Source organism: Stenella coeruleoalba (assembly GCF_951394435.1).
Source record: "Stenella coeruleoalba genome assembly, chromosome: 8".
Lineage (NCBI taxonomy): Eukaryota > Metazoa > Chordata > Mammalia > Artiodactyla > Delphinidae > Stenella > Stenella coeruleoalba.
The window spans coordinates 96,995,604-97,020,098 of NC_137154.1; the positions used below are offsets into that span (position 1 = coordinate 96,995,604).

Here is a 24,495-nt window from a genome sequence, read left to right on the forward strand (position 1 = left end):
TCTCACCAAAGACACACATATGAAAAAGACGTCAACTACCAGTATAGACATTGGTGTACTTTGGAATTCCTGTAGAAACCACTCTACTTAAATTTCGAGTGGATGTGGGTAGATGGAATGACGGTCCAGGTTGTCTGACCAGTTCTCAGCCTCCTTTCATGAAGATCCCATACCTTCCGGGCAGTGACAGTGAATTCTCTTGCTCGTGGGCCATGCTACCAGATGCGTCCACGCTGCCTCGGGAGGCAGGCAGGGGACAGTACTCCTGAGGGGTACCATCTCTCAGGGGTTCAGCCTCTACCTAACTCCCTGGAGATGAACGCCTCTGGGCACCTGTTTCTAAGGAAACTGCAGAATCTGCGGAAATCTTTCCGAAGTGTAGACAGTGAGCACCAAAGAAGCTTGCTTCTTCCCATCTTTCTCAGATGCACGTCCGTGTTTCAGGGGACACCAAGGGGCTGCTGCCCGGCCTCAGAGCCGGCTGATTAGAGGGACGGGCTGGCTCCGGGGGCCTGCACACCCGCTGGGCAGTAACGGGAGGTACGGGAAGTGGGTGGCTGGGCTGCGGGGCGGGCAGGACAGGAAACCCTGCGTGTGTCTGCCTGTACTGCTGTATTTCCTCCTCCTTAGGGGTTCCCTGCACAGAGAACGACTACAAGCTGTGGTCCCCGTCTGATGAGCGGGGCAGCGAGTGTCTGCTAGGGCACAAGACGGTTTTCAAACGCAGGATCCCCCACGCCACGTGTTTTAATGGAGAAGACTTCGACCGGCCGGTGGTCCTGTCCAACTGCTCCTGTACCCGACAGGACTATGAATGGTGGGTTCTACATCCATGCCAGGGACTGAGTTCTATTCTGGTCACTCACCGGTGTGGGAAACAGACTAGGACATGGTCCCTTCCCCTGAAGAAAGGGAGGGAATCATAGGAAACAAATATTTATTAAGCATCTCTTATGAGCCCGGAACCTTGCTAGGCACTGTTTATGCAGGTTATTCCATTTAGTTGTTACAGCCGTGTGATGTGGTGGAGGTGTGACACCCAGGCAAGTTGCGGTGGTTTATGCAGGAATAGGTCACTCTGGGATTTGTTTCTACGAGGGCAGCCCAAGAAAGGAACATGCTGAAGGTTCGATTGTAGATAACTCCTTTTTTGTTAGGAGCCCTATTCCAGAGGGAATTTGTTTCTTTATCTGAAACGAGGGGGGGTTAGTGTTTTTTTTATATATATATATATATATACATATATTTGTATATTCATGGGTCCTTGAGTAAAATATCCAAGACGCTGCTTGACATTGTGGAAGAAATGACGTGCACACAAATCATTGTAACAGGAGACGGGAAGATGCAGGTACCTTGGAGGAGGAACGGGTGCTTTTGCTGGGATTATTGATAGGAAAGAGGAGACTGGGATTTGCTGCTGGGGAATCAGGAAATCTCTGGAGGCAACACTGTTTGAGATGGGCTTTAAGGAGGAAGCCATCAGGGTACGTGACTGGAGCGTTCTGGGAAGACGCAGCAGCAGCGTGAAGGTGTGGAAACAGGAAAGTGTAGTTGGTGGTTTAGTTTGGATGTCTTGTTGGATGTATGACTGGGGGTCAGTGAGTGGAGATGAGGCTGAAAAGAGAGAGACTACGGTGGGGTGGAGACTTGGGCGTGGACCATATTCTGTAAGCAGGAGGATGTCTTTGGAGGCTTTTGAGGAGAGTTGATGACCAGAACAGAGCTCAGCTTTAGGAAGATGATGCTAGCAGTAGAGACATAGGGTCTCAGAGCCCGTAGACGATCCCCCAAGTCTGTGATCCAGCATGAAATCATTCCAGGTTTGCAGGGCTCTCGGTAGAGCGCGGGTACTGATCGTAAGCACATAACTCATTTTTCAGTGGTTGCCGAAGCATAAAGAAACCAAAGGTTGCTTTGGGAAGCCACACTTATCTTGACTAAAGCCAGAAACCTTGGATGTGTTCTAGTCCAGAGGTGGGAACAGGGCCACAGAGTAAACGTTTTAGGCTTTGCAGGCCATGTGGTCTCCGTTGCAGCTACTCAGCTCTGCCTGTGTATTGAGATTGCCGCCTAGATGAATGGGCGTGGCCGTGACCCGATAAAGCTTTATTTACAAAACAGCCAACCAGATTCAGGCAGTTCCGGTCCTAGACCAGTGCTTCGGAAACTTGAAGGTGCATGTGAATCATCTTGGATCTCATTAAAATGCAAGTCCTGACTTGGTTGTCCTGGGGCCCTGCCGTCGCCCAGGCTCCAGGTGACCCCGAGGCTGCTTCTCTGCAGAGCTACCCTCAGAGCAGCAGGGCTTTAGACAGCCAAAGACGAGCATCCTCTCCGAAAGCCGTGTGGTCCTAAGATAACGACGTAGACGCTTTCATGGCAGAAGCACAGAGCTGTTCAATGTTCCCAGTGATGTCCGCTCAGTGCCCCTCTGCTGCCTTCTGCCCTCCCTTAGAGAACCCTAAATGGTAATGCCAGTCGGAGGGATTTTGCTGGTCTGAGGTATCCCTGCCGACTGGATTGAGACTTTGGGGACCCTGATCATGGAAAAGATTACGAGCCCTCTCTCTTCCCTCTTTTATCCCCATTAAATACTTGAAAATAAGACAAAATGAAGAATATGTGAGAAAATCTGACAAATCTTGATAATTTTTTTTGATGAACACTATTATGCTTTTTCTCTAAAATCATCATTGTTTTTCTCTAAAATCCCCCCAAAACAGCAATAGCAACAACCAAAAGCAAAAGCCAGGTGCCTGGCCCCCATGAGTCCACCACACCCACTCAGCTAAAAGCCACTGGAGGCTGAGACCAGGAAACAGCCTGCCCCGCCCCTCTTGGGCTTTGGGCCAGATGGGATTGTGGGGTATGACCATGCAAACGGTGAAGGGTGTGTTTCAGGGCATCCTGTGGTTCCCCTGTTTGCTGTAGCTTCTAGAAAGGAACCAGCCTGACTGCATGGCTCTTGGAAAGGTTTGGTGGCACTGACCTGTGGCAGTGGGGAGGGCAGGGTCTGGACATGGACATGAAGAGAGGAAGTGAGAATCGGCGAGCTCCCAGTGTCTGTCCATTGGTCCTGCTCCTGAGGGACAGCTGTACTTACTTCCAACAGTCCTTTCGGGCCTCCCTGGGAAGCACAGTTACTAGCCTGTATGTTCCCTGATTTCAGGAGTAGTTTCTTTTACATCTTTATATTCCCCCAGGTTGCCAATAAGAGTGGTTTTCAAACTCTTGACTGCAACTCCTAGTAAGCAATGTATTTTATAGTGTGATCCTGTACCTACACATATTTGTGTATGTAGACATGTACACACATCTATGTAAACAGAAGTTTTATGAGGTAAGATTCACTTTCAAGTGCGATGAATTTTGCAATTTTTTTGTGAGGGGGGAGGAAGCAGGTCTGGACCCTCCAATATGCTTTCACAGCCCACTAGGTCATGACCCATAGTTTGAAAAAACTGCTCAAGCAGAGTACTTTGCCATTGGAGTAATTAATGCTCTGCTTAGTCCCCCAAAAGGTTTAAAGCAGCCATTCCGTAGAAATTTACCGGATTTAATGAATGGAACGTGTTTGGTACAGTAATAAAACTGCTCCCTTCTGAAAAATGCTCTACAGGGTGCTAAATGTGGACTGTCATGTAATATGTACACGAACCACTTTGCCCTGTACCTGTTAATACTTTTCCTGCAGTAGGTGTTATAGTTGATAGAGTAAATGAAGGCTTTTGGGTAAAGCACATCGACAAGGAAAGTCCCGTTGGATCACGAGTTTATGGTTTGGGCCAGACCTTGGCAAGTACAGCTACCTCGTTTTAGAGCCGTCCACTCACGCAGACAAGGGCAGGGCCAAGACTAGACCTGGGACCCCTGCTTCCTACCCCAGGGCTCTGCCTGGCTAGCTGGCCAGTGTGGAAGAGATGTGGTCCCCAAATTGCAGAAGGTCTGGGTCCCGAAGTGCACGAGGAGGCCCCCACGGTGATTTTAGGGAGAAGGTGGACATGCTCTTAAATAACATTGAATCCTTAGTTTAGAAAAAAGACGGTTCCTTTAAATTTCTCTTTTAATCCTTCTAGTCACGTCAAGGTGAAAGTCTCACTGGGTGCTAGTAATTCTTCACATTTGCCAATTGCTTTTAACAAAGAGAGGGCAGGCCCAGAGTCTCTGGACAGGGAACTGGGTCCAGCTAAAAAAAAGTCAGTATTATTTTGTCTTTGGCATCATGATCTGTCTCGTTTCTGTCTATTTATGGCATATGATAATGGTTTTCCAATTACGGCTCTGTTATAAAGTTTCTTCTGAAAATGCATTAGTGTAAAATAGTGAGTATTCGTTAAAGGGACATGTTGAGTAACTTACAATACAGGTGGTGGGCAGTAGGGTGGATGTCGCAAGGGAGGGTCCCAAAATACCTGAAGTGTGTCAACCAGCGGCCTTACCGAGCCCCAATTGCCTTTTCAGTGACTTTGGCTTCAAGATGGGTGAAGATTTGTTATTAGAGGTTTGTGTTCCGGATCCTGAGTTTTCTGGGAAGTCGCACTCCCCTCCCGTGCCTTGTCCTGTGGGTTCTGCTTACAGGAGAACCAGAGGGTACGTCTCACAGAGGTTGCCATGTCTGGGGCACGGCGGGTCTGCACTTGGTATGGAGAGCGCAGAGGACCACCTGGGTTCCTTTCATACTCTAAATGCCAGAATTCCAAGGTAGCAGGTTTCAGGTAGCTTGGGGAATATTTAAAACGGTGATGTTTGCAAACTCGTCTCCCCACCCTAGCCCCCCGTGGAAAAAAATGCAAGTCTGTAAGCGTCTCTGCAACTCCAGTTGTTTCTTAAGTCATAAACTTCAGCCAGTGCACGTCTTCAGAGCATTGTGTTGAAGAGATACAGTTGACGCTTGAACAATACACATTTGAAATGCATATAAGGTCCACTTACATGTGGAGTTTCTTCAGTAAATATAATACCTGTATTTTCACTGTACTTTTAAGTTAAGGTGGGGGAAAGTTTGTGTTCGATGAGAGATCACAGTACGTAGAATCAAAAGAACTAGGGTTCTAATCCTGATTCTACTCAGACTATTTGAGTTCCTGCCTTTGGGTGAGTCATTTATGAATTCCTTTGATTTTGAGGTGGAGGTAGCAGTACTAGTGGTGGGGGGTTGGTCAGTGCCCCTAACCCTGGAGCTGTTCAAGGGTCAACGGTATATGTGGAACTCTCGCCTGGGACAGTGCTCCAAATTGTCTGTGCTGCCTCATTTACTTACAGGCAGAAGCAATTCAGAATGATTCAATTCCTTCTTCTTGCTGTATAGGAAGATGAATAGATAAGCTGTATTGTCCATGGATGGGTAGATGTTCCTTTATGACTATTCTTTGATGTTTCTGACCTCTTACTCTTGGTGGGGGTGACAGCTATCGGAAGATTTCTGGGGACACCTGCAGTGGAGGAGATGTTGAAGTACGCCTGGAAGGAGAGCTGGTGCCGTGTCCTTTGGCAGGTGAGACGTGGTTTCTTCCCTTTGTCTTGTCGAGACATTGTTGAAGCATTCCCGTGATCTCACCTGGCTCTTCAAACTTCCTGGAGAGAAAGGATGGGTATCTCAGAGCTCCCGTTTCCCCCTAAGCATGGTATCCAAACAACATTTATTTATAACCTTATGTTTTTATAGGAATGGAAGACATTTTCGGAGGGAAATCCCTTTTGTTCGTTGAAAAATATTTATTTGGCATCTGTTGTATTCTAGGCGTGGGTGGCCGAGGGCACCCTTAGGCCTTCTGTGTGTTCCGTGATCCGTTTGTTTGTCATAGAAAGAGACTCATGGCTTTCTGGGAAATAGCTAAGTGATCTATCTTAATTTTTATAACAATAATTATGACTAATATTTTAACGGAATTTTACACATTTTAATGTACTTTTCCATGCGTTATCAGTTTAGTCCTTAAAACTACCCAGTGAAGCAGATATTATTATTAGCTCCATTTTTTTTTTTTTTTTAATATGAGGAAGTGTGTTCAGAGGAGAGAGTTAAACAATTTATTTGAGGTCACATGTCTGGTGAGTGACAGAGCTAGAATTCAGACTCTAAGCCTCATGCTCTTGCTTGGCCATCACTCAAGTGGCACGTGAGCGTCATTCCCATTCTTTGAGGTGATCACGTGCGTGCTCATTGGGGGAAACTTTTGCAGCAAGTGCACGTGCTATAAAGGTATAATGTGTTCCAAACATTTCAAGTTGATTTGGTGGTGATAGCAGATGTGGAGGTATTTGTAATATAGACGTGAAATTATGATACCTTAACAAAGAGCTAATCTCTTAGCATCTTTCCTTTCTTTGCTCCGTTTCTAGTCTTTTTCATGTAGGGCTTCTCTTCCCTCTGAGCCCTCCCTCCTGCTCACGCCTCTCGGGGAAGGTGCGTGACTGGAGCTGGCTCCACTGGTGGTGGTGGCGTCTGATGGAACAGACATCAGCGCCAAAGGAAGCCTGAGCGAACAGCCTCGCCCTCCGCGGGCAGGGAAGAGCAGCCCTCTCCTTCGCTCACTGCTCGCCAGTTTGCCCTGGTGTTTTTCATGCTAAGCTCATTAGTCCCTTAATTTAATCTTTCATCATTACTGAGTAATTAACATCCCTCACTGTGGAGACTTAAAAAGAACATGGCTTCCGCAGATTCCCACAAATGAGCAGATAATATTCAAACAGTCCCCTCACGAGAGCTGTTATTGATGAGGGCTTGGGTGAGCAGGGTTTGAGTGATCGCTCTTAAGGGGCTGGAGTAGGTACTTTGGTAATAAATATTTCTGAAGGTAATTCAGCGAGGGGCAAAACAGTTTGTTTAAAACTGTCTAAACTGGTAGGAAAGCTAGTTTCTCTTCTGATAGGAGAAGATAGAATAGGGAAGGAAGTGGAAAAATCTCATTTGTAGTGTAGGCCACCTCCTAAATGTGTTTTTTTTTTTTGTAAAGCATGGAATAGAAAGCAGGGATGTACCAAGAAAGGAAAAGATGGTTTTATAGGACTAATGTGGAACCGTCATATGTTTGCAAAGATGAGGTAATCTGGTCGTCTGGAAGGATTTTTAAAAGTGAAGTAATTTTTCTTCCTTTGAGATTAGGGTAATAACGCACATCTCTAGGCTGGGCTCATGTATGGCTGGGGTTTACCGAGAATTCTAGTTCTTTTCTGAGTTAAGAATTGCACACAAAATTCTGTCTGTTCCTCTACACCCAATCCTAAGGCAGGTGTTTCAGGACTCAGACTCTACTCAAAAGGCACTAGTTGGTTAGAAGGAAAAAAAAAAAACCCAAAGCAACAGAATGAGGTTTCTAGATGGTAGAGAGATGTGGGGTGAAGGGCTTGCTGCTGTGAACGTGTCTCCGCATCTCCACGTGGCAGCTGCCATGAGAATCCTTGATTCCAATGTCATTTACAAGCTCGGCACTTTTCATCTTGACTATTCCGTCCCCTGGGAATTACACTGGGAAGGTTTTCTTGCAAACCAAAGGGAGGGGTTTGTTATCATGTGGTGGTGGCTTAGATACTTTTGAAGTGAAGTAATACTGAAGGAAAAGAAGGCAAATTTACCTTTGGTAAAAAATAGTAGGTAGATTTACATTTTGGGGGTGCATTATCTATATTGAAGCCTTTATAAAGCAGAGGTGGCTAGGACATGTTAACTCGTTGAATGAATGGGATGAGAGAGAGCAAACAACCACAGTCACCATGCAGGCATGCAGCAGAGGGATCCAGATTTGCAACTTGGTCCCAGATGTAACATATTGTCACAACGGATGCCTCAGGTAGGGATGCAGGTGTGTTGCTCATCTCCATTCCCTTGGAAGAATCTGGATGTTTTCCAGGCTGTTCCCTAAGTGGAAGAGACAGACAACCAGCTCTTCCCGTTCCTAGTTGTCTGACGTTAAGTCAGTCTCGTAAGCACCCTGGGCTTCTATTTCTATGTCTTGAAAAATGGCACCATCGGTGTTACACCATTGGGTGTTAAAACATAGACTCTGGATCCAGACCCTCCGAGTTCAAGTCTTGGTTCTGCCCCTTACTAGTTGTGTGACCTTGAGTGGGTTACTTAACCTCTTTGCTCTCAGTTTTCTCATTTGTAAAATCAAGTTAATAGTAGTTCTTCCTTTATACAGTTGTTACTGGGATCAGACAATGCCTGGTACATAGTATGTACGTTGTGTAAGTATTTAAGTAGAGATAGAATCTTTGTGATGATTGTGCTGTAAAACGTTTTGTAGGTGGCCAAGGATGTATTATTGCTTTGAAAATATAGTAGGGTGATATAATTGCTCTGTGTCATTGTGAACAATATTGAATGGGTGGGTAAATAGATTAGGAAACTTAGCTGTAAGTCTTCAGCGACTTGGGGTCTTTAGTCAACAAGATTACGATGCCACGTGATGCAGTCCTGTGACAAGGAGGAACGTGCTGATTGGTGTAATTATTTTGTCAAGTGTGACCAAAACTTTTGGGCCAAGCTCTGAAGAATAGCTATTGGAGCATGACTACCGGAGGGAATCTAGATTTTTAAAAAATGTAGCAGTAGACACTTTGCAGAGGAAACAGAGATTCACGGGAGTTTAAGAAACTTGCCCAAGGCAGAAATGTGATTCCTTTACCCACCTTCTGGATTCCTACGTTCTCACTTGACCCACGCCACGTGCAGTGGCTCTGAGGTTTATGGGTGAGAAAAAAGAGGGTCAGACGTGCGAGGACCCGTTCAGCATCCCCAGGTCCAGCCCCCTGTCGTCTTTGTGTGTCTGTGCAGAGGAGAACGAGTTCATCCTGTACGCCATGCGCAAGTCCATCCACCGCTACGACTTGACCTCCGGAGCCACCGAGCAGTTGCCTCTCACCGGGCTGCGGGCAGCGGTGGCCCTGGACTTCGACTATGACCGCAACTGCTTGTATTGGTCCGACCTGGCCTTGGACATCATCCAGGTGCGTCCACTCTGGGTCTGCTCGTGGGGGCTGTGCCTCGTGACTGCCCAGTCCTGGTAAGCTTCTTGCAGAGTGGCCCGAGGCGATGGGTATTGGAGGTTTTTAAGTTGTAACTCCTCTCAGGGCCAACGGAGGACACTTTTCAGTTTTCTGTTTTAGTATGTTCTTTCCCTACCTACCTCTGTCCTTGTAGGAAGGACAGAGGGAGCCGCCAGTCTGTGGTATTGCTTATAAGTGAGGTCTCCCTTTACCTGCCGGAAAGAGTTTAGGATTCGGTGTGTAGCACTATTAGTCCCTCCCTATCGTACGCACTGCCTCGTTAGCGTCCTTCCTTCCAAGCCGTGATATAGTAACACTTGACTTCTCCATAGTTCACGTAATTATCCATTTCAGCTATTCTGAGCACGGTCAAGAACCAGGAAGTAAGCTGTGAAGGTCGCCATGCAGGCCAGATAGATGGCCATACACTCAGACCCATGCATTTTAAAGGAGAGCTATTTGATATTTATTCATTGCTTATTTGATCCTTTTAGAAAAGCAATTCCAGCAAGTTGTATCTGGACTTCCAACCCAACAGAAATTTTACAGGGCCCGGGTATCCGAAGGGTTTGGTGGGGAGGTGGCAGTGACTACTGCCTGTTACTGTCCCAGCGATAGCACCTGATGGCTAGGAGCCTCCCGAGGGAGGAAAGACTTTTTATAAAAAGCAGACACGGGATTTAAAAAATAACAGCAGTCTGGTTTCGTTTATTTTAAAAGCAGACAGACTTATGCATTTTGGTCATCTCCACCTCATTATTGTGATACAGCACAGCTCAGTGACCGGTGTTCATGATGATAATGCAAGGTGATATAAAAGATTCAGTTCTGTTTAGTTATTCTGCTTCAAACAGGAAGCCATAATCCATTTTAGAAATGCTTTTATCAAAAACCAGCTTCATGCATCTGGAACACTTACGAATATAAAACATCTCCGCCCTCCCCCTTCAAGCCAATTGAATAAGTGGGTTCCCATCGAAGGGGCTGATTTGGTTGGAGATCATTTGAACATTTCACACCGTTTCTTCTTTCTTTCTTTCTCATCAGCGCCTCTGTTTGAACGGGAGTGCAGGGCAAGAGGTGATCGTCAGTTCTGGCCTGGAGACAGTGGAAGCCTTGGCTTTTGAACCCCTCAGCCAGTTACTTTACTGGGTGGATTCTGGCTTCAAAAAGATTGAGGTATGTCCTTAATTATGCAGGCAGGGGAGCCCCTGGGCTGGGAGCCAGATTTGACACAGAAGCAGGAGCCAGTGTGTCTCATTCCTCTGGAGATTCCCTGAGAAATGCAGAGAATGGAGGTCCCGTGTGCGAACAGGGGGCCTGAATCTGTTAAACAGAGATTTCATTAAGATACCTGAATACTTACATTTGGGCTAGCAGAAGCACAGAGTAGTAACAGCAATGATGATAATGATACCGTCGCGTTCTTACAATGCCGTAACAGCCACACTCGAGTATTATGCTGTCAATTAGCATAATGAAGATAATATCGTGATTATTATCATAATATCATTGTTATTAATGATGAGATACCCTGTTGGAACCACTTTGCATGAATTATTTGATTCACTTCTCACAGCCACCCTGTAAGGTAGGTGCTCTCGTATCCTCACTTCACCTGTCTGCACCTGAGCTCCGCAGGGCACTGGGAGGGTAAGAAGTCATGGTCTCCTAGGCATATGCTCAACCCCTGCATGTTCCTGCTGAGACAGTGGGGCGCTGCCTCCACACCTCTTTATGCTGATTTCACTGGGGAGACATGACTTGTGGTTTACTGGAAGGCACAGTAGAAGCAGAGAGACCCAGAGAGTTGGGGGAAGTTACATGACAAAAGCCACAAACTCGAGAGACAGACCTGGGTTCAGTCTTTTTTTTTTTGCGGTACGCGGGCCTCTCACAGTTGTGGCCTCTCCCATTGCGGAGCACAGGCTCCGGATGCGCAGGCTCAGCGGCCATGGCTCACGGGCCCAGCCGCTCCGCGGCATGTGGGATCTTCCCGGACCGGGGCACGAACCCGCATCCCCTGCATCGGCAGGCGGACTCTCAACCACTGCACCACCAGGGAAGCCCTGGGTTCAGTCTTTATTCTAGTAGCTAAGTGACTCGGGCAAGTTTCTCATCCCCTCTAAGCTTCAGTTTCTTCATCTGTAAGGTGAGGATTCCTTTATCCACTCAGTCATTTGACAAGTGCTGTTTTCGGGCACACTTCGTGCCAGGTATGGTTTTAGGTCATGATGATACAGCAGGAGGCAAGACACACAGGTCCCTGTGCTGAGAGAGATTAGGTTTTAGTGGAGCAAGCAAAATAATGAAGAAATAAGTCCATCCGTCCTATCGGTGCCACGTGCTGCAAAGAACATCAAATGGGGCAATGTGACTGTGTGACTGGGGAGAGGAAGTGTCTTTGGAAGAGGTCAGCCTCCCTGAAGTTGTAGGAGCCTGTGTGGAGGAGAGAATGTGGAGAGAGCAGTCTGTGGAGGCTCTTCAACGGCAAGGCGGTGACGTTGAGAATTTGTTTTGTGGACAAAGCAGAGCCATGGGTGGCTTTGGAGCAGCGGAGGCGGGTGGAGTTAGTAAACACACAGTGAGCACTTACTTCGTGCAGGTCATCAAGCCCCCAGAACTGGGGGCACAGGTGGCGCTGGCTCCGCTGTCAGACTGTGTGAGAATTGTCAGCTGAGCCAGAGGAGGGAAGAACTCATTCTGGCTGGAGGTCAGGGCAGATTTCCAGATCAGTCTGTAGGGGAATCAGGCGGCCATAAAGGGACCCATCTGTAGGAGGGAGCCAAGTAGGAAACTTTGCAACGTTTAAGGAGCTCAGACCCATCTTGGCCTTTTCCCCTCCTTTGTCAGGTGGGGAATCCAGATGGCGACTTCCGACTCACGATTGTCAATTCCTCTGTGCTTGACCGGCCCAGGGCTCTGGTCCTCGTGCCCCAAGACGGGTAAGTGTGGTCCCAAAGGAAATCTGTGTGTGTCCAATGCTGTAACAGACAGATTCTCATGGAAAGGCAAACTGCTGGACAGAAACTCGTTTCTAATGATTGTGGTTGAAATAATCTATGACCTGCAGGTCTTGGAACCATGACTTAGACATCCTGGGCAGCTAACTCCATCCCCTTTCCATTAGCAAGCATCAGAATCTCTGTAGGCACCCAGATGTCTCACAGCTGTGGGATGTTTCTCTAACAAAAGGTAGTATTAAAAGTCTCTCTGGACATAGTCAGGCCCACATAGTTAGATATTGTAGGGAGTCTTTATCTTGAGTTTAACGTGTGATACACACATTTAACCCCTTGCTTCTTTTCTCTGCCCCCCAGCTTGTGTTTTCTTACCAGCAATTTGTATGCACTTGGGAAATGCAGAGGTGCTTTTTATTAATTTATTATTAACTTAAGGAAACAGAGCTAAAAGGGAAATTCTGGATGAGGCTTTGTAGCATTTATGATTGAGAATTAGATCGAATTTTAAAAGAAAATTCTGAAAATAAGATACTCATTTGATTAAAAATATTAAAAGAGAGTAGAAGTTTATGAAATGAAAAATATTTGTTTCCTCCATTCTCTTAACTCTTCACCCTCACATTTCCTAGGGGTAATCATTGTTAACAGTTTCTTGGTTAAGAGTTATCATTCAGAGTTTATTTTTACCCGTGTACACGTGTATGCCCTTTAAACACAGACACACAGACACACACAGACACACACACACACGCGTATCAGAAAGGATTATAGGATATTTACTATTCTGCATGTTTTAAAAATATTTAATATGGTTTGAAGATTGTTTTATGTGAGCACATGTAGATCTTTAGACATCATAATATTCTTTTGTGTGTACCGTAATGTATCACTTTATAGGTTAACATTTTTGTGTGTATACATGTATATACACCTAAATATATATGTGTATACACACCTATGTATATTTTTTTGGCTAGTATGAACAATGCTGTGGTGAACATCTTTGTACATTGTCTTTGCATAACTTGATTGTACCATAGATAAATTCCAATAAAAGAATTTGTGGGTCAAGTAGTTAAGTGGCTTTACCTATTAGAATTAGAGATTATAATAACAGTGCTGAACTAACCGGCTGAATGCTTGTCTCTTCGGAGCAGTTTTTGAGCTCCCATTTCGCCAGTTCTGATGGGATGTGTGCTCTTCCCCGGTTTTGGCCAGGGTGATGTTCTGGACCGACTGGGGGGACCTGAGGCCTGGCATTTACCGGAGCAACATGGATGGTTCGGCTGCCTATCGTCTTGTGTCGGAGGACGTGAAGTGGCCCAATGGCATCACCGTGGATGAGCGGTGGATCTACTGGACGGATGCCTACCTGGACTGCATCGAGCGGATCACCTTCAGCGGCCAGCAGCGCTCCGTCATCCTGGACAACCTCCCACACCCCTACGCCATTGCTGTCTTTAAGGTGGGGCCTCACCTGCTCCAGCACTGGGCAACCTGTCAGTGTCTGTGAGGAGCAGACTGAAGTGCAGAGCCTGCTGTCACCGGGTTTTTGCAGAGATGCTTATCTAACCTAGAAACTCAGCTCATTTCTGAATTGGAGGCAGTTTCTTTCTGCCCATAGTGGGGGATGCCAGACAGAGCTGCCAGGGATCCAGGATGCTCACTGTTCACCTTTCAAAAGTTTGAGGTTGCATCCCATGAAAAGTCCTGGCTTGCCTTTCAGTATCGGTGGCCTCATTTTGGCTCTGTGTCTTTTTTTTTTTTTTTTGTGATACGCGGGCCTCTCACTGTTGTGGCCTCTCCCGTTGCGGAGCACAGGCTCCGGACGCGCAGGCTCAGCGGCCATGGCTCACGGGCCCAGCCGCTCCGCGGCATGTGGGATCTTCCCGGACGAGGGCACGAACCCGTGTCCCCTGCATCAGCAGGCAGACTCTCAACCACTGCACCACCAGGGAAGCCCCCTGTGTCTTTTTTTAAAATTTTTTATTTTTTGGCTGCATTGGGTCTTCATTGCTGCACGCGGGCTTTCTCTAGTTGCAGTGAGCAGGGGCTACTCGTCATTGCGGTGCGCGGGCTTCTCATTGCGGTGACTTCTCTTGTTGCAGAACATGGGCTGTAGGTGTGCGGGCTTCAGTAGTTGCAGCACGTGGGCTCAGTAGTTGCGGCATGTGGGCTTAGTTGCTACACAGCATGTGGGATCTTCCTGGACCAGGGATCGAACCCCTGTCCCCTGCATTGGCAGGCAGATTCTTAACCACTGCGTCCCCAGGGAAGTCCCTGGCTCTGTGTCTTGGTCTCTTGTGAGGTTTGCTCTCTTCATTCCCTGATGTCTTGAGATGATCCCTGTCCCACCTCTGCCTCCTGGGGGTGGCCTATCACTTGTGCTTCGACTCTAGAACACAAAATGGTTGTTCAGATTTTCTACGGAAGGGTTCAACTTGTGGTCAAACTTACCGGATGCTTATCGGATAGTTTCTTTGGGGTGGTTCCTTCAGTGTGGATGCTTGGTGAGGTTTGGATAAAATCACTGACTCTTGCATTTAAGTCAGGTCTTGATCAGGCTGATCATTCAGCCAGTGAATGGTAGGTGTCCACTGCACGATGGAGCTCTTGGTCTGAATGAGGGTCCAGAAAAAAAGACAGAAGAGCTGACTGACGAACAAAGGTTTTCTTTGTAGAATGACATCTACTGGGACGACTGGTCACAGCTCAGCATATTCCGAGCTTCCAAATACAGTGGGTCTGAGATGGCGATTCTGGCGAACCGGCTCACGGGGCCCATGGACCTGAAGATTTTCTACCGGGGGAAGACAACCGGTAAGGCAGCATCTCCTCCTTAATCTCTGTCGAGTTGATCTCTTGCAAGGGGCTGGGTGTGGGCAGTCTCTGATCAAGCAGGATCTGGCAGCCTGTCATGACAACATGTGCATTATTTAATTTCTTCCTATGACATCTTAATTTCTTTTCTAATGATACACAAACAGCTGGAAGACAGCATGTTTTTGCCTGCCTGGAACGCTGGTGCTCGGTGGGTAAATGACACCCTCCTCCTGCCTTTGGCCCCTGACTGATGGGTGGTGTGGCTTCTGTTGCAGCTGGAGAGGCCCAGTGTGCACTTAATCCCCGCTTGGCACCCTGACGGGGAGCGATGCTGTGCTGGGTGCATAGCTTCCGACAGGAGTCCCGTCTTCTCTGGTTGCTCAGATGACCAGTTGCTCATTGAGCCCTACTTCCCTCGCAATGTGAGATCTAGTTATATGATGACTTAATTTGCTTGTCCCCACTGTGAAACTCTAAACCCCATGAAGAAGGAGATTCTGTCTTTGTTTTTGCTCAGTAATCTTACCAATGACCAGCACTCAGTAGCTGCTCAATTCATACTTGTTGAAAGAAGAAGGGATGGGGGTGGGGAGTGTTGCTGGTGGGTGTAGAGAACGGGTGTATGAAAGACTGTGGGCTGAGGCTTCAAGGACTGCTGCAAGGCTCTGACTGGGTGGTCCTGGGGTCCAAGACTATTCAGTAGGATACCTTCTTCCTTACTGCATGGCCCTTGCCCCTTGTTTATCTCCCAACCATACTGTTGATTCTAGAGGAGGGGGATCTGGGTACTCCCCAGAAGAATAGTCCCTTTAAGAAGAGCCCTCTTTATCTCAGCAGGATTAAGTAGCATCCTGGGTCTGCTGACTCTCCTTTATTGACAGACTGCTGGGTTTCCTGTTTTGAACTAGAACGTTGATATTGTCTTGTGGTTTTTGGCTGGCCCTGTGCTAAGAGAAAATTGACAAGGGGAAATAATACGGTTATAGATATCATTGCTATCCTTTGGGGACTAATGAAGAGAGCATGAAAACACGCTTGGAAAACTGTAAAGTATCCTAGAAATGGAAGTCTGCATTATTGTTACGTCTTCACAGCTGACCCGTGAGGTAGGCAGGGCTGGTATTATGGTCCATGGTTTCTAGATTAGGGAACAAAATCTCAGATGTGAATTCGCTTTCCCAAAGCCCCCTCCCATGTTTAGGAGCTGGGCTTTTGTTCCCGTTCTGCCACAAGACGAAAAAGTCACATTCTTTCTTACAGGAGGTGCCTGTTTTGAAATAGGGCAGAGAGACAAAATACAAAAAAAGCACACACACACACACACACACACACTCTCTCTCTCAAAGACAAAAAAAAGAAAAAGATTAAAAAAAAAAAAAAGAATGAAATAAGGAGAGAGAAAGGAATCATGCTTTCCAGCTCCAGGGGCTGAAATCTCAGGGCCTTTGACGGAGGACACCCAGCCCTACTGATCCGCCCCGCTGGCAAGCCGAGGGAATTCTCAGCACTTCTTCAAGTTACCTCCCCGTCCAGAAAAGCAGGTCTGCATTTTGACATGTGCTTGTCAGCATGTGTTGGCTGCGCACACAGCCTCAGCTCCTGCAACCCTGTGTTCCGATGGACCTGTAAACCCCGGTTCCCACCCCGAGTCTCGGCCGGTCACTTCATCCCAGCTGCCATGCGGTCACCGCTGTGACCCCAGAGCTACTCTGGCTAGTTTCAAGGAAGGTGACTCTTTGGGACATAAAGGGGGAATCATGGCCTGTCTCCTGCTTCCCGGGGACCTCCTGCCCGCAGACACAGGGCCAGTGAAGCCAGTTTGTCATGTCTCAGGCCGGTTTGGGTTAAATCAAAGCATTTGCGGTGGCACCTGGCTGCCAGCACTGCCTGTGTGCAGTGGGTGCCTCTTGGCCTTGAACTTGTTTGCTCAATCCTGTCTGCTTTGTCAGACACTGAGAGTATTACAAGTTCATGACAGGTAGTGGCGATCCCTGGTGCCAGTCGAGCTTTATCAACTTTGTTGTCTCCTCCTAACACACACAGGACTTTGTACTAGCCATGTGTAAAGTGATAACGGCATTTACTCTAAGGGGTTTTGCTGTGTCATAAGCACCACACTGACTGGCTCAGTGGGCTTGTATAACCTCAGTTAACCTTCCCCAAGTCCATGCGTATTATGATTCCCATTTTATAGATGAGAATGTGGAAGTCAGGTTCCGTACCTTTTCTCCATCACACATTTAGTAAGTGGTGAGAATTTGAACCGTGGCCTAGTTGACTTCAAAGCTTGAACTTCAATGAAACCATCAGGCTCTGTACCGTCTGTGATCTGTTGTTGGATTAGCAGTGCCGTGGGATACAACAGTGATCGAGAAATACTAGATTTTGATTGATTCTTGTTTAGGATAAGAACTTTGTTCACTTGCAAAGTGTCTGTTTGGGATATTTGGTTATAAACAGATGCATTTTTTTTGTCTTTATACCTGGCTGTTTTTTACACAGCGTTACTGGAATTAACTCTTCATAAAGAGTGTTTTTTCCTTAAAACAGCTTACTTTGCAAGGCTATTAATGTATGCAACTGATGCTGTAATGGGTTAAAATATTTTGGAGTTCTTTGAATTCTCCTTCAGAGCTGGCAGTAAGCACATGCTTTTCAGTATCTATAATGAAGGCAGATATTTATTATGTGGGGTGGATTTGATAATTGTCAAAAGTATGTAGATCGTTAAGCGAGATAATAGCAATTTTGGCTCCTAAACTGGTTCTGGGGGAGTTTTCCAAAGAGGAAATCTAACAATGTTTTGACTACGCCTAGTGAAGACACTGTGGGGCTAAGTGTTTGGTCTTCTAAAGGAACATCTTTGGAGATGAAGGCTGTCAGCTGTCCACTCTTCACATTGCCCACCTTGCCCACAAAAGGCTGTGGCATCCTGGGTGAGGGGTCTCTAGCTGTGTTGTAGTGGAACTCTGCTGAATCCTCCTTCTGTGCTCTCCCGGGTTCTCTGTAACTAGAACTCCCGTTTTCTGTACTGTGGCTTTGGACCTGCCCACACACTCCTGCCCTGCCTAACTCTTGGGGTCAGTGACTTGCCTGCCTAGGTTGGGGTTTGTCCCTGGCCCTGCCTCTCGGGCTGCAGATTCATTCAAGTCTGTTGAGACCAATCTCCTGAATTACCGCATCTCCCTTTGGGCACTGTACTCTCACCTCTTGCTTCTTTGGGTGGGAACATTTGCCCTGCACGGGAAAATAGACACGACCCATGTGAAAATACTCCTGTCGTTGAGTATTTTTCAAATATTCTGTTATTCAATTTCTTGTAACGTCAAACAGTACAGCATCCTTTGAATACAAAGAACACGTTCCAGAACCCCAGATGGGGTTGTTTTCGTTCCTGGCAGCTCAACATTCCCTCCTGCAGCCCACGGCAGGTGTATTTGAGATAAAGGGACAGTGTCTGCCCACGGAACAGATGAGCGGGAGCTGGCTTCCGGCATTTCTGCTCCAGGCAGCAGGTTATTCACTATGATAATCCAGCCTATAGGTTGATGGAGTCATTTGCAAACCCCTTTTGAATGTTTCATCATACAGGTCTCCCCCTGTGGATGTGTGTATTTTATCTACTTGGTAATGCCTTGTGCTCTTGTATCCTTAGTATGAAAGCAATACTGTTGCTGTACCACGGGGGTTTTTATCTCTATGTGTAATACCAGTTAAACACCGATGAGGTGCCAACACATCCAAGGCTTCTGAGTGTGTCATCACCCATCTGAGTACTGATTGTCATTAATGAACCCTGTTTCCCAACCAGAGGCCAGCAGAGGCGTGGCCTAGCTCAGATCTTGGCTGGCTGGAAACCGGTTACTTGGATTTCATTCTGGTGGGGTTCTCTGTCCACGAGATGGCACAGCTGCAGAATCTCTATCAGTTGAGTTTTATCCAAGCATTTATGTATCTTTTTCCCGGTTTTGGTGATGAGTAGTCACAGGCAAAAGGAAAAAATACATTTCTTAATTTACGTGGCTTTCACGTTGCTTTATAGTCGCGTCGTATTTTCAGTTGTTAGGAAATGGTTATGGGTCCTCTGTCTCCTTCCCAGAAAGACGTGGAGGGTAGAAAACACCTTTTCCATCCCTGCCCATCCACAGAAGTCCTCCCCTGAGGGCACAGCGGAGGGTTGTGTGGACTCTAGCTGGCACTCTCTTTGCAAAGCTAAACCAGAGAAAAGATTGGAAATAGTGGGCTAGATCAACAGTGACTGGTCCTTATGTGGGTTCATTGCATGTGGATTTATTGCCTGATGGGTCTCTGGTTGGTTCCTCATTGAGCTCAGCAGCTGTGTCCTGGCACAAAGGAATTGAGAAGGGCAGGCCCAGATCTTTGTCCGAGCCCTGTCGTTTCTCAGGTGTATGTTCTAATTAAGGGCTTTTGGGTCACAAGGTATATTAAACTCGCTCAAGCTAACTCAAGTGAAAAGTGCTGTGGAAAGAATGAAGGGGGGATAGGAAGGAACCCAATATAGGAGGTGCAGGCGCGCCAGTGGGGACTGGGGCTGGGCCTGGCAAAGCCGTCCTCCCTCCCCCTCCCTGTTCCCTCGTCCTGGTGTCATCCTTTCTTCTCTCCCTAAGTCGGCTTCGTCCTCCTAACGCTGCAGACTGATCCTACCTGCACGGCTCTGATTTGTACAGGTTTTGGCTTGCCCTGCAGCACCTGTGATGCCCTGCAGCACCTGTGACACCCATGGGGCATGACTCTCCTCCCGGATCCAGCTCCCCACCTACCCTGTGGTGTCTCAGCGTCCTGATTTCAGATTCCCAGGAGGACCGGTGGGTGCCTGGCTTGGTTCCGGGGCCATCTGATCCAGCCGCGGCCCGTCTCACACTTACCACTTTTTTCTCTTCCTGAGCGTCGTGTTGCTGGGTCTGTAGAAGGAGGAAGTTGCCCTGGGTCTCAGGCCTGCGTTCGGTGCACCCTGGTGTTTACTAACCTGGCCACCACCATCTGTCTCCTTTCCAGGAACCACCTCCTGTGCGTCCAGGCCGTGCAGCCTGCTGTGTCTGCCCAAGGCCAACAACACTAGAAGCTGCAGGTGTCCAGACGGTGTGTCCGGCAGCACCCTCCCGTCCGGGGACCTGATGTGTGAGTGTCCTCACGGCTATCAGCTGAAGAACAACACGTGTGTCAAAGAAGGTGCGTCGCTTTCCTTTTCCCACCATCCCCCTTCCCTTCTGTCCCCGCTCCATGTGTCCTCGATGCACTCATGTTTGGGGTTATTAAAAATGCCCAAGGTAGAAATTAAACCCCCCTAGATACAGACATCCTGGTTCGGGTTCCAAGGCCCTTGATCCCTCAGTCCTCATCCAGAACGGGCCCATGCTGTTCCTTTAAGAATAAGAGCTGCTTTTAGGATTAGTGTCAGGAGATGCAGGCTTTCCTCTGAGTGCCCCTTTCTTTTTTTCCCCACCTCTTCCGCATCTCATCCACGCCCCACATCTATCTTCTCCAGCTTCTCCTGCTTCCGTAAGTCGGATCACCCCGACTTGGGCAAGGGACTGGTCGGACTCCTTCAGAGTTCACCACATCTCATCCAGCAGCTTCCCGGCCCCCTGCCCCCTGCCCCCTGCCAGCCTGGAAACGTCTGAACTTTCCAACCAATATTGCGGAGGACTTCGAGCCTTTCCTCCCAAGCCCTGGCCAAGTGGCTGCAGCAGCCTCGTTCCACTCCCCCTTTCAACACGGATTCTAACATTTTCCCCCTGAAAACCTGCTAAATCTTTCTTTCCTGTCTAGTTTTTCCATTTACTCAAAGTGGCCTTCTGGGCTCTCTTAAGAAATACGAACGGAAAGAAAATGAACCTTTTCTTCTGAGACACAGGAGACTCTCTTTCAGGCTCTCGACATCAGCTTAAAGTTGTTTGGAAAGAAATGGAGTTAACACTGAATTCCAGCAGGAGAAGAGGGCCTCTCTGTATCCCTGTCAGAATGCCTTTGGTTATCCAAACAGGAGGCCAGTCATCACGTGTTCTCGACCCAGTCGACTAAACAGTGCCTTTTTTTCTGTGTGAGGAATTGTAACTGCTTGCTTTGAAGAAGTCATGGTTTGAAGAAGCAGAAAAAAAATCCTCAAGAATATGTAAAGCAAATCTCCGTAACCCTCCTCGTTAATAAATGGAATATATGTGAATATATATGACCATAGTATAGATACACTGAATATATGTTTGGATCTTGGTACACAGTCCCTTAAGGAGTTCCTTGTGAAATTAGTATTTTATAACATTGATACTAGACCCACTGTATCCACTAGACCCACCTGGCACCATCACTCTCCTTTTTCATCATTGTAACCCCCTCTGACGCTGCTAGCTGCCTCTTCTCCAATTTTAATTAAAAGAGGAGAGAAGGGGGCCTCCTTGGACGCTTGCTTCCCGGCGGGCACGTGTGTGTGGCATCCCCCTTCCCCTTTGCCGTCTAAGGCCTGTTATTTGAGTAAGACAAATGGACACTCAAAAGAGAAAGCCTTGTGGTCCAGCAGGAAGAATGATATTGGTTTCGTTTCCTCCTGTGTCTCCCCCGATGGCCAGAGAACACCTGTCTCCGCAACCAGTATCGGTGCAGCAATGGGAACTGTATCAACAGCATCTGGTGGTGTGATTTTGACAACGACTGCGGGGACATGAGCGACGAGAGAAACTGCCGTGAGTCCCCGCTTGGCCGAGTTTTCGGGATGATAGGCATTTCCCATTACTCGGAAGGCTGGTCGGCGCCTCCTGGGTGGGGCCTGCAGTCTGGGGCCCCCATGATCAGTGATGCCCATTTAAGCGGCTGGAGAAAACACATTTCCATATTAGATATTTATTATTAATTAAAGCAAACCCACTTAAGCAAGCTCGCTACTCATTGCAAGGGATTTACAAATACGCCGCGTGGTTGGAACTGAGCTGATTCGGGAGTCAGGCAGTCTGGGCTCTGACTGTGGCTCTTCCACTGTGAGTAGAGCTGGAGACCTGGGGCAGGTGACCAGGTGATAGTCCTTGATTTATAAATTTAATGTTTAGCCTTTTCGGAGATGGGAAACAGGCTTTTACCTTGTTACCTCCAATCAGTTGGTGCCGGCTACCTGCCAGGCTCAGGAGAGGTTGTTCTAATTGGTGATGCCAGCTTTGGCCTGGGTTGTGGGAACATTGGTATGTGTGCAAGTGGATGTCATCTTCGGACTATGTAATTTCTAAGGTCCAACTGCGAAAGTATGTGATTCTGTTTAGCAGGGTTTAAGGACAAACAAATAACTACTTATAATGGATAATCTGTTTACCGCAGAGTTGGCCATCTTTCTTCAGTTAATTTTTAGTAGCTTCGACATCATCTCCTAAGGAGGGGTCAGTCAGTAATGTGTTCACCCGTTCACTCAACACATGTTTATTGAGGACCATGTGTTCCAGGCTCTGTCATAGGCCTGGGGATAAACTGGTGATCAAAGTGGGCACAGAGTTTACAGTCTGATGCGGGGTCAGAGAAGTAACCAGCCAGGTACATTCGAGCCATGAGCGCTGTGATGGGGCAGCGCCGTGAGCTTCAGGAAGGGTGCTCCCATCAGACTTGGGGAGGTCCTTAGGAAGGGTGGGCAGAGGTGAACCAAGCAGAGGTAGAGGGAGGAAAGTTCCGGGCAAGGGAGCAGCATGGACGAAAGCCCTGAGGCCAGTGTGTGCTGCATGAACCGGAAAGCAGCATGGGTTATTGAGAACTTGAGTGGGAGCCGTGGGGTAAGGGGAGGGTGGCCTGGTGCCTGGGGCCCAGAGTAGCAAGGACCTTTGGACTTTATCAGAAGAACAGTTTGGAATGACATTGAAATGACAGGATAAGATTTTGCCTTTGGAAAGATAAAGGCATGGGCAGAATGAATGAGGTGGGAGAAAGGCCAGAGCAGGGAAGCCAGAGACCAGTCTGAAGGCTTCTCTTCCAAATATTTTGCCTTTGGAAATCCAGAAGCTCGTTTCTCATTTTGTGCTATAAGGACAGATCAATGGGTGTGTCCCGTCTCTGTGTACCCACCTTGCCTCTGGGGAAGGTATTTTGCCAGCCATCTGTAGAGCACGTGCCTGTTCATATGCCCCTCCTCCCAGAAAGCAACTTCAGGAACAGTCAACTCGTTAACTCATCTGGGCCCTGCAATCCTATGTACTGCCTTTTCTGGCTCATAGGAGGTTATTACCAGACCTTAATCATTTTTCCTTGGTTTCGGTGGCTGCCTTTCACGCGGAGGGAGAGGAGCTTACCAACAGCAGATTTGGGAGAGCACCAGCCTCTCCGTGTGTTTTTCTTTCCTACAAAAGGGACACTGATCAAACCTCCTGTACCTACCAGGGTCTCAGGAAGGTGCGATATTTGTGAGGGGATAGCCAGCGCTCCTTACAGACATTAATTGATATTAACATCATTGGAGCAGATTCTGCAAAGGAGTTTGTTATGGAAGAGGGTGGGCGAGGAGACACTTCTTAGAATTAACACATTGTAAGAAAACTGCCCGGACGTAATGAGGCGTAGCGGAAGCAGAGAGCTGTAAACTAGATGACCTCGTGCTCCAGTAGCTCGGGATTCCTCCTGGGGTTCCTGGGCTTTGGTTTCTACTAGATGGATGAGCTGGGGTCTCATATGGGTTCAGTGTTTTGCGAGGAAGACCTCCCTCCATCTCCTTCCCCACAGCCCCTGAGCTGTGGCCTCACAGGTTTCCATGCAGAGTTGAAGCTTCTCCTCGGAGTGAAGTATGCAGCTGGCTCTGCACTCCTTCTGGTTAGGTGCAAGTGTCAGCCGGGATTTACCCTCCTGAGCCCCTGAGACTCGCTTTCTGCTCTGCTTTCTTGCAATTCCCCGCGGCTCGGGTCCTGGACTAGCCAGATGTGGCAGAGGTGAGGGGGTGAGGGTTGCAGGGTGTAAAACGTGGAGCCTGGGAGCCAGGAGGGTGGTGCTTATCTGAGCCTTCCTGAGGGTCTCCCTTATCAAGGAGGGGGCAGGCACCCTGTTCCTGGGCAGGGCTGCAGGAGGGGACAGGCCGTGGCTGGGCAATGCTGTCTGGAAGTTAAACGAGGCATCCCGTCAGCTGCCAGGGAAGAGGAGAGGCGTGGCAACAAAAGGTAGACGTGGGAGGGATGCTGTCGGCACATCCCCCTTCCTCTTCAGCAGGCTCCTGCCCTGGGTGGCTGTCAGCCGCTGGGGGTTTTGACATGAATCCCCTGCAGTCTTGTCATTTCTGCATTCATCCCCTGCCTCCCACCATGAACTCAATTACGGAGAAGAAACGGAGCTGCAAATAAGAGTGGCCGGGCACGTCTGACTGCAGGGTTGCCACCCGCCTCTCACTTCCTGATACTCCCCACCCTCTTCCCAAGATTCTGTTCTATCACGTCATTCCTTGTGGATTGGCTGCTCTAGGAGCAGCCTTCTTTCCCAAATCCTTTTCTGGAAGGTTCTAGGGCTTATGCTTAAACCCAGATAATTTCTGTTTAGAAGGGGGAGAAAAATCGAATTGTGTTCACATTCCGAGGCAGAAGGGCGAGAGTAAGGATGGGAGGAGACGTGACATTTGTTTAGAGCCCATTATATTCACATCCTAAGGATGGGTGCTGGTCCCAAACGTGTTTTCTTATTGACCTTCATAATAATGCCAGGAGGGTAGGTATTGTCTCCATTTTACAGTAGTGGGACCGGAAGCCCAGCGGGG

At 47.9% G+C, this 24,495-nt stretch overlaps 1 protein-coding gene across 4 annotated transcripts in view; it reads left to right on the forward strand.

Moving 5' to 3' along the window:
• Positions 1 to 24,495, forward strand: part of SORL1 (sortilin related receptor 1) — a 255,232-nt gene that overhangs the window by 174,972 nt on the left and 55,765 nt on the right. For all 4 annotated transcript variants that reach the window (XM_079930365.1, XM_079930366.1, XM_079930364.1 and 1 more), the window contains exons 14-23: positions 631 to 817; positions 4,465 to 4,593; positions 5,412 to 5,497; positions 8,780 to 8,952; positions 10,039 to 10,170; positions 11,845 to 11,936; positions 13,173 to 13,419; positions 14,636 to 14,774; positions 19,794 to 19,967; positions 21,362 to 21,475. In XM_079930365.1, the coding sequence (XP_079786491.1) occupies positions 631 to 817; positions 4,465 to 4,593; positions 5,412 to 5,497; positions 8,780 to 8,952; positions 10,039 to 10,170; positions 11,845 to 11,936; positions 13,173 to 13,419; positions 14,636 to 14,774; positions 19,794 to 19,967; positions 21,362 to 21,475 (1,473 nt within the window). The remainder of the gene's footprint in view (positions 1 to 630; positions 818 to 4,464; positions 4,594 to 5,411; positions 5,498 to 8,779; positions 8,953 to 10,038; positions 10,171 to 11,844; positions 11,937 to 13,172; positions 13,420 to 14,635; positions 14,775 to 19,793; positions 19,968 to 21,361; positions 21,476 to 24,495) is intronic.